The sequence below is a fragment of the Carcharodon carcharias genome, chromosome 7 (assembly GCF_017639515.1).
Source record: "Carcharodon carcharias isolate sCarCar2 chromosome 7, sCarCar2.pri, whole genome shotgun sequence".
In the NCBI taxonomy this organism is placed as follows: domain Eukaryota; kingdom Metazoa; phylum Chordata; class Chondrichthyes; order Lamniformes; family Lamnidae; genus Carcharodon; species Carcharodon carcharias.
In genome coordinates, this window is record NC_054473.1 from 156,612,349 (window position 1) to 156,626,338 (window position 13,990).

Here is a 13,990-nt window from a genome sequence, read left to right on the forward strand (position 1 = left end):
TCTTTAGCCAGAAGTGCCAAGTAGATGATTCAATTTGGCCTCCTCCTGAGGACCCCAGCATCACAGATGCCAGCCTTCGACCAATTTGATTCACTCCACGTGATATCAAGAAACAGCTGAAGGCACTTGGATACTGCAAAGGCAATGGGCCCTGACAATATTCCGGCAAGAGTACTGAAGATGTGCTTCAGAACTTGCTGCACCCCTAACCAAGCTGTTCCAGTACAGCTACAACACTGGCAACTACCCGGCAATGTGAAAAATTGCCCAGGTATGTCCTGTACATAAAAAGCAGGACAAGTCCAACCCGGCCAATTACCACTCCACCAGTCTACTCTCCATCATCTGGAAAATGTTGCCGTTAGTGCTATCAAGTGGCACTTAGCAATAAGCTGCTCGCTGGCACCCAGTTTGGGTTCTGCCAGGGCCATTCAGCTCCTGACCTCATTACAGCCTTGGTCCAAACATGGACAAAAGAGTTGAATTGAAGAGGTGAGGTAGGAGTGACTGCCCTTGACATCAAGGCTGCATTTGACGGGGTGATATCAAGTAGCTGTAGCAAAACCAAAATCAATGGGAACCAGAAAAAAAACTCTCCACTAGTTGGAGTCATACCTACCACAAAGGAAGATGGTTGTTGTTGTTGGAGGTCAATCATCTCAGTCCTAGGGCATCGCTGCAGGAGTTGCTCAGGGTAGGGTCCTAGGTCCAACCATCTTCAGCTGTTTCATCAATGACCTTCTCTCCATTAGGTCAGAAGTGGGGATTTTCGAAGACGATTGTGCAACATTCAGCACTATTTGTGACTCCTCAAATATTGAAGCAGTCCATGTCATATGTAGCAAGTCTTGGACAATATTCTGGCTTGGGCTGATAAGTGGCAAGTAACATTTGTGCCGCACAAGTGCCAGGGAATGACCATCTCCAACAAAAGAGAACCTAACCATCTCCCCTTGACATTCAGTGGTATTACTATTGCTGAAGCCCGCATGTATCAACATCCTGGAGGTTGCCATTGACCAGACACTGAACTGGACTGGTCATATAAATATTATGACTACAAGAGCTGGCCAGAGGCTGCAGATTTTACAGGGAATAACTCATCTCCTGACTCCCCAAAATGTCTGCACCATCTACAGGGCACAAATCAGGAGTGTGATGGAATGCTCTCCACTTTCCTGGATGAGTGCAGCTCCAGCAACACTCGAAGCTCAACACCATCCAGGACAAAGCAGCCTGCTTGATTGGCACCTCATCCACCACCTTCAACATCTACCCCCTCCACCACGACGTACAGAGGCAGCAATGTGTACCATCAACAAGATGCACTGCAGCAATTTACCAAGGCTCCTTCAACAGCACCTTCCAAACCCACAACCTCTACCACCTAGAAGGACAAGAGCAGTAGATGCATGGGAACACCATCATCTGCAAGTCTCCCTCCAAGCCATACACCATTTTGACTTGGAACTATATTGCTGTTCCTTCACTGTCACTGTGTCAAAATCCTGAATTCCCTCCCTAACAGCACTATGGTATTCCAACTGGACTGCAACAATGCAAAAAGATGGCTCACCACCACCTTCTCGAGGGCAATTAGGGATGGGCAATAAACGTTGGCCTCGTCAGCGATGCCCACATCCATGAACAAATAAAATAAAACTGGAACAATGCAGTAGGCCGAGGACAGAAATGGGAGCAAGGTGGTGAATTAAAATAGCCCACTGGAGCTCAGGGTCATTTTTGTGGACTGAGTGGAGGTGTTCTGAAAGGCGGTCACCCAGTCTGCCTCAATGTCAGCCCAATGTGGTGGAAACCACTTTGAGCAGCGAATACAATATACTAAATTGAAAGCAGTATAAATAAATCAGTGCTTCACCTGGAAGGAGTGTTTGGGGCCTTGTGCTGAGAGGAGGTAAAAGGCAGGTGTAACATTTCCTGACCTTACATGGAAAAGTGCCATGAGAAGGGGACAGATTGTTGGGTGATAGAGGAGTGGACCAGGGTGTTGTGAAGCAAATGGTCCCTTTTGAATGCTCAGAGAGGAGGGCAAGATGTATTTGGTTGTGTTAGAAATGGTGGAGAATGGTCCATCGAAAATGGAGGCTGGTGGGTTTGAAGGTAAGAACAAAGGGAATCGTATCAGGGTTCAGGGAGGGAGGGGAAGCGATGAGAGCAGAAGTGAGAAAATCGTGTCGGATATGGTCGGGAGCCCTGTCAACCACGGTGTTGGGAGGAAAACTTGGTTCAGGAAAAAGGAAGACATATCAGAGGTGCATTGGAAGATTACATCATCGCAAGAGGTGCAACGGAGAAACTGGGAGAGTGGAATGGAATACTTGCAGGATATAGATCATGAGGTGTTGTCAAGGTAGCTGTGGGAGTCAGTGGGGTTACATAATGAATGTTTGTAGATAGTCTATGTCCAGAAATGGAGACATGAAAGTCAAGAAAGGGGAGAGTTAGAGATGGACCATGTGAAGGTGAAAGAAGGGTGGAAATTGGAAGCAAAATTGAAGGAGATTTCAATTTCAGGATGAGAGCAGGAAACTACACCATTACAGTCATTAATGTAAGCCTATAGCTTGCATTGAAAGAGTTAACATAATACTGGAGGCTAGGCTAATTTATGATCTTAATCTTAAATGTTCTCTTTAACATTGGATTTTAACCAAACCTGCTTTATAATGTTAAGATTTTATGTTTGTGTCATTAGTCTTATATTTCCTTTTAGAAACTGGCATCTTGAGAACTGTTTTCCCTGTTATCTTTTAATGGTTATCATGACATAATTCTAACTCTGTCCTTCCCTTCGCAAAACAGTTGAATATGTAAGCGTATTTTTGCATATTGTCATTTTGTATTTTGGGAAAAACAGAATTGGATGGCTCAAAGTTGGTAAAAATGGTAGTTAAAAATTTTGAAAGTGCAGTTATGCTACTTGGTGTGGAGGCCAGTATTCACTGAAACTGTCCCTTTCCAGTATAAATTATGAAGCTGAGAACTCTGTATTTGTACAGTCTTGCATTTTATCTAAAAATGTTTTGGTGTTGGTTAACAATTTGGAAAAACATCGAGAAGGAAAGCATGGGAAGATATGACGTTGATCATTAAGTCATTGTCAAAAGGTGGATTAGCTAACTGCCAATTTCTTCATTGTCAAGTTGAAATAATACAATTTGAAATAAATGTCTTTGCTGAGTCATTACCAAATCTTGCTCACTTGTTTGCTACATGTGTAGACTGTCCCTTTAAGAAACTTCACTAAGTTACAGTATAATATGGAGACAGACTATGATATTTTTTAAAATATTGATGTCACTGTTGCATCCATTCCAGTGAAAATGTTTTTAAGATCACATTTAGAGTACTCCATTTGTTGTTCACTGTTATCCTGTTTGATTACTTAGAACAAAGGCACATCAGGAGCCATAAAATATTTTGACAATTAGTTTGGGGAAAGTGGTTAACGTGTCATTGCAGTAGCTGCAGAGTAGTTCGCTGTTGGCTGGGAAGGTTTGTTTATCTTTTGCAGAGCATTTTGCTCTGGTGGGGTTTGATGTATGGAAGATAGATTAGTATTTTGACATGGAGCATGTCGAACAAACAGTCTTATCTCTGCACCATGGTATCCTGACCTGGAATGAGTGATGAACTAAGGACAGGGCTGGGTGCAGCACATGGAGGAGATAATGCAGCTACTGGCAGTTGAAGGGTATGTTATTTTGTTGAACTAGTCAGAAAGAGTTAACCTTATTTAAACTTTCTTATCCTTTATATAATAAAGTGCAACCCTGCAAAATTTTAAATATCATTCCTAAAGGTGCACATCCAAACTGGTGAAGTCGCTAGTGTTTGATTTTTTGACACTCATGCTGTGGTGAAGTAATTATAGTGCAACAAACAATTTCTGGAGTGGAATATTTGTTCACTGTAACTAATGGCATGGTGCAAGTTTCCTTGCCTTTCTTTCATTGTGGTGAGTTTACAAATAGTGTCTGGCTAAATAAACTGCTGGCTGCTTTTTCCACAGTGCTACAGGCAGGGGATTGGAAGAGAGGCAAGGCCAAGATCTAGATCCAGAAGTGGAGCACAGGGCAAGGATGATTTATGGAATGATTGAAGCACTTTGGGGAGAACATCTGGATATACTACTGGGCCATCTACCTGAAAATAGATAGCTGCTAACAATTTTTTTGGTAGACTTTTTGTCCATTCCCATTGATTTACGTTATTTTGGTAGGGGTTGAGCTCTTGCAATTTGCGTCGTGTTGGCTTAAGTCCTGTCAATGAAAGATTTTTTTTATCGTGGTGTTACACAATCCTATCAGCATATTTGTTCATGAGCTGTGTTCTCTCATTTAAGCTGTATATGATCAGGGAAGGATTTGGAGGCAGTGCCTTTTTGGTAAAAAACAGAATTTATACCAACATGAAGAAAAGAAATATGGGCATGTTGGCAAAACCAAAGTCCTAGCTACAAGTAGCCCACCTGTTTCTTTTTCTGGTTTTAACAGGATTTGCACTGGAATGCTCTTGTCATTGTTAAAATAGAACATGGAATAGTGAGACTTGGCAGGCACTTTTAAAAATAAAAAGTTTTTTTTTTGAAGCACCAGGTCACAGATCAACAATGATTCATACTTCAGTTCAAGTCCCTGGCATGATAATTATTTGTTTTCATAATTACAAATTTGGTGGTGGTTTAGCCAACTTTTATGTTGGTAGGGACGGTACATTTTGATTGTTTATAAAAAAAAAAGAAAGGCTTGAATTTGTATAGCGCTGTTCATGACCACTTGGCATTTCAAAATGCTTTACAGCCAATTAGCTACTTTTGAAGTGTAGTCATATAGAAGTGTTGGCATATAGAAAACATGACAGCTAATTTGTGCACAGAAAATTCCCATTAAAAGCAATGTGATAATGACCAGATACTCTGTTTTTATGATGCTGATTGAGGGATAAATATTTGGCCAGGACAACCCAGGGATAATTCCCCTGTTCTTCTTCGAAATAGTGCCAGGGGATCTTTTGCATCCACCCTAGCAGGCTCAGGCCCTTGGCTTGACATCTTATCCACAAGACCGCACCTCCAGCAGTGCAGCACCCTCTCAGTGCTGCACTGGAGTGCCAGAATAGATTATTGTGCTGATGCCCTGAAGTGGGACTTGAACCTGCAGCCTTGTGCCTCAGAGATGAGAATGCTATCAACTGAGCCATGGCTGACATATAATACACCATACAGGGAGTATTATACCATCTGGAAATAATTATCTTTGTGACACGATGTACCTCAATTTGACTTCTGTGAAATTGAAATGTGAATTCTATGGAATTGCGAGGTTTCAATTCTATGCTGAGCAAAGAGAAAAATGTAAAGTCATTACTACCCCAGCAAAGGAGTCATTTTCATTCTACCTTGGTGAGGGCACCACATTGTGTATTTCTATGCAGGTGCAGGTCAGTTAATTTTCATGTTGATCTATCTACCTTGGAGACTGGCAGAATGGAGGTAGGAATTGTTGAGAGTGATCTGGTGCATTTGCCGAGGATTTAATTTTTGTTTTCAATTGAAGAGTTCCTTATTGTACTGTTATTCTCAGATACACAAATGCACGACTATTTAGAGTAGAAGATGGAATGCAGAACTAGCCTTTTAAATTAATCATCATGCAAAAATTGTAAGCAACCTCATTAATTTCATTTTATCCTTGGTACACCATATCTTAAATTATTGAGAGAAGCATTTAACTCAGTTTTTTTAAGTGTGTTTTAAGTACAGTTGGTCAGCTGTAATAAAGATCTGTACATGATGACCCTAGGGGATTGTTTTTCTAGTTGCCATAATCCTCTATTTTGAAGATGATATGAAAGTGAAACTTTAATTGGAGTATTGTAGGTTAAAACTTTTTTTTAGATTAATTTGGTATAATTTGATTGAAGAGAAGTTGGCCATTTATGTGAAATTAACCAAAGTCATATGCAGAAAACGAATCAAATGGTGTGACCAGCACTTCAAAAGATACATTCCGTAAATGAAAGGAGCTGTTCCATTATATTATTCTTCTCACCTCTTAACTGCTGTGTATATTCACTGAAGGATTCATCATCATTGCTGAAGACTACCATGCTCACATTTGTTGTCATTGCAAATAACCAATTAAAAAACAAATATGAACCTGGCAGCAGAGCAGAGATGTGTTTCTATATTGATGAAAGTGATATAAAATTGGACAACCTTCACAGAAGATGGACAGTATTCTGAAAAAAGCAATGAGCTACTGATTAACTTCTTTAGGTTTATTATCTCAAGGTTCACTTCCAGGTGAGCATTTTTTTCAAATCACTGGTTTTTATACAGGGGCTGATAAGACAACATCAAAGTAAATTTCTGTTACTACTCAAATCTTAGTAAATCCTTAATTCTCATGACAAAGGTGTTAAGTGGGGTGGTGGTGGTGGTGAAACAACTGGTAGTGTTCTTTTATGGGAACTACCAGCTCTCAAGTTGGTTGAAAGTGCTGGTCCACCAAAATATATGGATGTATACCAGGGTTCGCATGACTCAATTCAATAATTCGCATCATCGGAATCGTTGATGACAGTGAATGGGAAGAGACACATAATGGTGAATCTACTTAAGGCAGCTGCAAAATGCTGTGTTGGTCCAGGCTGTTTTTATTTTAAGATAAGATGGAGTGGAGTACTTTTCCCAGCAAATTTGTTCTTCTCACCCTGACTTTTCTTGCATTCTAAGTTGCTTCGAAGGGAACACTCATCTTTGTTTTGTTTTTGGCGAATTTTATAATGCATGGTACAGGCAGCCTAAGAAATATCTCATATTTAAATTATTCTATTTAAATTTCATTTCATCAGGGTCACTGGAGCTACATCACCTGGACAGTGAAATGCAAGTGCGTGCATGTCAAAGCCTGGCAAAAGGATTATCCTGGGGTCCATATGAAGGTTCGATAAACAGCAAAAACAAAAGAACCCTGGAAAGTGATAACTCGGTAGGATGTGATTTTTTTTGTGTACCACGGTTCATATAAAAAAAAATGGATTTATTAATCTGGCAAGAAATTAATTTTGAAATCGTGAACTTTGCATACACAGAATAAGTATTGTCAATTATAATTTAGAAATAATTTTCTTTATTCTCTGTTGGTTCTCCTTGAGTTTGACTCATTATCTCCAACAACTACAAAGCTCCTGCCATTTGCTTTGTACTGGCAATTAACCAATGAACACCTGAGTATGCTATGGTCAATAAATTGTTGGTGTCGTGCTCATCTGAGGAAGATGCTCAAAATTCTACTGTTTCCATTATACTTAAGATTGATTATTTTACTATTTTATTTCCAGTTGAATTAAATTTCATTTTCAACCTAGTTCCTATTGCCTGATGCATAGCATGTAGTTGCTCACAATTTGGCACTCAGTATCCAGTCACAGGGTGTAGGAAATAACATGCTGCTAGTGGAGGGGGTGTTTTTCTGTGGTTGAACCGTTGTAACAGTATACAGGAGAACTTCCGTTCAAAAAATAAAATTGCAGTGCTTGACGCAGTTCAGCCTCCTTTGCTATTACTGAATTTTGAACAGCCCCTTTGACTCAAAGTACTTTGACCTTTTCACTGGCCTCATGAGTTGCAGTTGTATGGGTATAGCATGGATTTATTTTTCTTGGCAAGTTTTTATATAAATCATATTCAAATGTTGATTCAACGTGTCAAATGCACTTTAAACTGAAATATACTTCTGTGCCAGAATGGAACAATACATTGCTCCACTTGAACAATTATAGCGTTGCAATCTCTCAAAAGTCTAATGTGATGGTAGTCAAAACGCAGATTACAATCCAGATTTCAAGAACAGGAACTTGATTTTCCGACCAGTGGGAAGCTGCTAAATCACTTAATAAAGTGATTGTCACTGCATTGTACATTGAGCAGGAAAGCATTGATTTTCTCAGTCTGCAGAGGATTGAGATCTATTGCATATGTTGATTAAGGGTGGATGCGAGAATTAATAAAACCAATTTTAATTGAGTTGGAAATACTTTTAGAAGTCCTAAAAAGGCCAACCTCAACTTTTTAAGATTCTTTGACTTCTAGTAGCACAAATGCACTATTCAGTTTTGATTTATTCTATAAAACTGGCAAATCTACAATGATGCTTCTCATTGTTTAAAAAAAATTAGGAAGAAAAAAATTAATCAAACACTTCACTGATATAATCCGCAGTGGTTACAGTTAAGTAAAGACATTTTATGTTTTTAACATTAGTTAAATGAACAAATCAGTGCATATAATCACAGAATCGGGAAATCACAGCATTGTTACAGCACAGGAGGCTATTCAGCCCATCATGCCTGCCCCGGCTCTCCATAGGAACAGTTTACTTAGTGCCTCTTGCCCGCCTTCACCCTGTAGCTCTGCCCATGCTTCCTTTCCAGATAACAATTCAATTTCCTCTTCAATGGCTCGATTGAACGTACCTCCACCAATCTGTCGGAACAGGAGGGGCCAGATTTAAGGAAGCCGGCAAAAGAAGTAAAGGCGACATGAGGAAAAGCTTTTTCACACAGTGAGTGGCTAGGACCTGGAACACACTGTCTGAGAGATAATGCACTGTAATTGGTTAAATAAATGCATTTTGCTTATTTACTGCATTTGCATAAATGTTAAGAAGTAGAAAATTCACTACAAAATTCAGTACAGTGCTCATAAAATTAATTTAAACACATTCTGATTTATATTGACAAAATCAAAACATTTCAGGACGAGGTAGAGTTGTGTGATTTAGAATGATTAGATTTTAGATTCTAATACATAGGAATAGCTAGATTTTAAAAAATTATACAGCAATAATTGAGTGACAATCATGGCAATCAATCCCTATTAATTACTGCAAACTCAGAAGAAAACCCCTATAGATGAAAATCTTTGGGAACCAAAGTCACCTGTCATTCCCAGGCATGCTATATGTAACATTCGTCATGTCTCAAATTACTTGTATTTATATCTCAACATGCTTTCTAAAAGAAATGTATCTAATTTGTCATTGAATGAATCATAAGTTTGTGCTTCCACCATCTCCCAGAGCCTGCTCCATAGTTTTACCACTCACTCACTGGAGTAATGTTTCTGCATATTAATTTTGAATTTACTCTCCTTCAAGCACAAGCCATATCCTCTGGTTCTATAGCTCATCATGGTTGACATTATCTTTCCCAATTAGAGTCCTTAAAATAGCATTCATGCTTTCTCCCAACCTTCTATATTCCGGCAAGAGCATGTAGAATTTACGTGATCGCTTCTCGTAATCCAGTTCCTCCATCTCCTCTATCAGTCTTGTTGCTCTCATCTGTATCATCTTGATATCTGCTATATCCTTTTTGTACTGTATGCAGTATTCTAAGTGTGATTCCACCAATAATATATAAAGGACTTACCTCATTATTTTGGCTCAGTATTGACCTTAATGCGTTCCAATCAGTTTTTTTCGTAGTGTAAGAGCTATTGTTTAATTGCTGGGTCCTTCAACATCATCGAGCTCATCTGTCACATCATCAAATAAACCCAATAAATTAGATTGATAAAATTACCTTTTCAAAAACCCATTTGAATATCACCTTTGACTTTATTTCTATCCAAGTGCTCTCATAATGTAGTGTAAGAGCTATTTGTTTAATTGCTGGGTCCTTCAAATTCATCGAGCTCATCTGTCACATCATCAAATAAATCCAATAAATTAGGTTGATAAAATTACCTTTTCAAAAACCCATTTGAATATCATCTTTGATTTTATTTCTATCCAAGTGCTCTCATAATGAATTCAGTGACAGTTATTGCTCACTTTACTAATTGATTCAGTAGCTTCACACTAGTTTCACGCTGTCAGGGTTTCTATATTTTTACCAGCAATGGGCATCAAACTCTGTGATATGTAGTTTACTGCATCACTTCTACTTTATTTCAAATGTACTTTCCCCCTGTCCTCTCCAGTATTCACTTTTCTCTGTAAGGTTTGTGTCAGAGTTTCTGTAATTTCCTTCCTTAGTTGTTCAGATGCACCTTAATCAAACTATGAGATTTAAGTACCAGGAACATGAGACTATTTAGCCCCTCAAGCCTGTGCTGCCTTTCACTGACATCATGGCTGATCTGCAACCCAACTCTATATTACCCACTATATTATCCTATTTTTCCTTAGTTCTGTTGAAAAGTCATATGGACTCGAAATGTTAACTATGTTCCTGTCCGCAGATGCTATCAGACCTGCTGAGTTTTTTCCAGGTATTTTTGTATTTTTATTTTTGTTTTGGATTTCCAGCATCCACAGTTTTTTGCTTTTATCTATATTACCCACCTTTGCCCCATATCTCTTAATACCTTAATTTTAAAAATCTATCACTCTCATTTAAAATTAACAATTGATCTAGCATCAGTTGCCATTTACAGAAGAGAGTTATGAACTTCCACCATCCTTTGTGTGTAGAAGTGTTTCCTAATTTCACCCTGCAAGATCTGGCTTTCATGTTTAGTCTATGCCCCCAAGCCTTAGATTCCACAACCAGTAGAAATAGTTGCTCTTTATTTACCCATCTATCCCCCTTAATATTTTGAAAAATTAAATCAACTCACCCCTTAATCTTCTAAATTTCGGGGAATACAAACCTAGTTTAATCTTTAGTGTCTGGGTGTCATTCTGGTAAATCTACATTGCACTCCCTCTAATACCAATTTATCCTTCCTAAAGTGTGATGCCCAGAACTGCTCAGAGGACTCCAGATGTGGTCTAATCAGTCTTTACATATAGTTGAAGTATAAATTCTGCCCCCTTGTATTCCAATTCTCAAAAGGCCAGCATTCCATTAGCCCTTTTGATTATTTTCTGTTCTTGCTGAGGACATTTTAAAAGTCTCTGTACCTAGACTCCCAAGTAACTTTGGACTTCCATTGTTTCTGGCTTTTCATCATTTAGGAAGTACCCTGTTGTATCCTTTTTTAGATCTAAAATGGATTTGTTCACGTTTGCCTGCATTGAAATCCATTTGTCATAGTTTCTGTCCATTCACTTAACTATCAATTTGTCGTCTTAATTTTATCCTTCCATTTACACTGTATACAATGCTACCACCTTTGTGTCATCAACAAATTTGGATCTGTGGTTTTCTATCACATCAAATAAGGTCAGTAATTGAGACCCCAAAAGAGATCCTTGTGGGATCTGCCAATCAGTCTGCCTGCCCATAATTCCTATTCTCTGTTTCCTGCTGCTTAACCAGTTTCCAACCAGGGCGATAATTTGCCTTCAATTCCACGAGCTTCAACTTTAGCTGAGAGTCTCTTATGATGTACTTTATCAAATGCCTCATGAAAGTCCATGTAAATAATGTCCATAGACATTTCACTGATGATTATTTTACTCACACACCTCTTCAAAAAATTGATTCGTATTTGTCAGGCATCAGCAACCCTTGGATACACAGCTGATCAATAGCCATGCTGGAAGCAATGCGAATAGTGTCACAACTTACCCCTGCAGCATGCTGTAGTTCTTTCCAGATGGGATAAGTTGACTCCTTTCTTGCTTAAAAGCTGAGGCAAGAAAAACTTATTTAGCATTTTTGCAGCCTGTGTACCATCTGTTGTCAAGTCCTCATCTGATCCCATTTTCAGTGGCTTCACTCAATCTCTGGCTTTTCTTTTTTACTTAATATAAAAGAAATCATCACCTTGCCATTTTACAGCACAGTTACATTTCAGACCTAAAGTTTGTGTCATTCTTGAGGCATGACTCAGTCATTTATCTTCCAGTGTGTCTCAGGAATTTATTTAACATCTCCAGTTCCAAAATTAATTCATCACGAAGTTTATGCATTTACAAGGTGTTTTCCATTGGTTCTATTGCCAAACAAGAATTATTTTGGAGTAAGTTTTATCTGATTCATTTCTGGCTTTCTTTCTCGGCATGGTCAACCTAGTTAAAAACATATTGTTAAATTATTGTTGTGCCATGCCAATAAGAATCGTTGTTGGTGCACTGTTTTTTTAACTCTTGATAAATAATCCAAGTGATTCTCCTCCTTCCTCACCCCTGAAAAAAGCAATTAATCACGCAACTTGTGAACCTTCCTTGAATTTATTTATAAACAATTAGCTACCTGGCCTTCATTCTATATATTTGATTCTATGCAGGAACAGATCATTCCATCTTGGCAGAAACTTTAGCAATTAGGAGCAAAAATCCACTTTTTTAATATGTCTAGTCATCTTCCCTTCTCCAGAACACCCCTCCCACACTTTCATCACATTGCCAATAATTGTGAACCAAGTTTACATCAATGTCAAATTGCTCTTAATCTATCATCCTGTCTTTTTGCTTTCTGAATTATAAACATCAAGCAAAAGTTTACAAAATCGAAGTCAAAATAAAATTAGATCAATGAATATGTAGGAATCAGAGTAACAGGTTTACTACTTTTTATAAAAGAAACACAAATTTGACTGGTCTGTGATCTCCTGTCTTCACTGCTTAGGGCTCAAAAAAGAACAGTCCTTTCCCCATTCTTGGGAGCTGTGACTATTTGGAATTTATTTGCATTTGGCCACCAGAGTTGGGGTGGCTGGATGGCAGCAGTGAAATATTTTGAGGAGTATTGGAAAATAGTCCTTCAAAGACTGACTCCGCATTGCTCAGACACCAGATGAGTTGCAACATACTCTTTGTGGGTGGAGGAGTGAAATTGTTAGAACCAAATCTGCGGAGAGGTTGTGTCTTTTTGTGAATTTTATTGTGCATTTTGAATTTTATTTTTAGGGTTATATGATGGGATGAGTGTGGATCTGTCACGAAAGCCATATCTCTGCAAAGGTGTTTTTTGTGTTTGTGTGTTAGGCAGAACTTGTTTTAGTGGAATCTGAATGTGGAGATTTTTTTTGACAAAATTGCAATGATGGAAAAGTAATGAAAAGAGAATCACACAAGACACTTGAGTATTTAACCAATGAAGAAGGTGACAATTGGCCAATGTTTTGGTCATCACAACGTAGATGGCAGCTGCAACATACATGACAAATGCAACTGATTTTAATATCTCTTTTGAGACATTTTAGTAAAGCTATATTTTAGCAAACAATCCAGTTATGAAAGAGGTACTTAGAATGAATTTACTGAAATGGAGATCCTTTGTTTTTAATGACTCTTTTAGTATTGAACGATTTAAAATAATATCTCCGAACATGATAGTGTTTTTTTCTCTTTTAACTTACCGGTAGTACTAGCATAACATTTAGTAATATAACATCTGAAATGTTCACAAGTCCTAGATTTTTTGGTGCTCATCAAAGTGAGGGATATTTATGCTGGGGAATGAAGCTCTTCCAATTTTAGATAAGCCTGCCATCAGTCACCACCAGATCAGGTATAGCATAACCAAATGTAGAGTAACGGTCTTCTACTTTTTCCCAACCATGTAACTCAGCCAAAACCTCCTGAGAACCCTATACTTCAGTAATGTGACATTGTTTTTCCCACACCACATAAGTTGTGATTTCTCTGAGATTGCATCTTAGTGCTGTATTAGGTACAGTTAGTGCTGTAGGCTCATGTTCATGAGAATCTGGTTTGAGATTCCCAAGCCCAATTAATTTAGGCCCCTAATACTAGCTGTCGGAGAAGACTGACCATGACACATCTCGCCTGTAGTCAGGAGGAACCAAGCCTCTATTTGCAGGTCTGAAATTGTTCTAAGAATGGGAACCATACTATTTTTTCTCAAATTGACTGATAACCAAATTGCAACAAAATTCCTCTGATGGGCAAGAAAAACCAGCTCCCATTAGCATGCCCGCCATTATTATAATCATCATTAGCATTAGTTGCACTTCTGTGGACCTTCTGCTCATGTGGAGCTGTGAAACCTATCTATTCTAATGATGTAACATGATAAATTGCAGCTATGCTCAGCATTCAGGTTC

At 38.5% G+C, this 13,990-nt stretch overlaps 1 protein-coding gene across 4 annotated transcripts in view; it reads left to right on the forward strand.

The window, feature by feature from the left end:
- zfpm1 (zinc finger protein, FOG family member 1) overlaps positions 1 to 13,990 on the forward strand; it is a 233,757-nt gene that overhangs the window by 170,953 nt on the left and 48,814 nt on the right. For all 4 annotated transcript variants that reach the window (XM_041190956.1, XM_041190954.1, XM_041190957.1 and 1 more), the window contains one exon: positions 6,880 to 7,016. In XM_041190956.1, the coding sequence (XP_041046890.1) occupies positions 6,880 to 7,016 (137 nt within the window). The remainder of the gene's footprint in view (positions 1 to 6,879; positions 7,017 to 13,990) is intronic.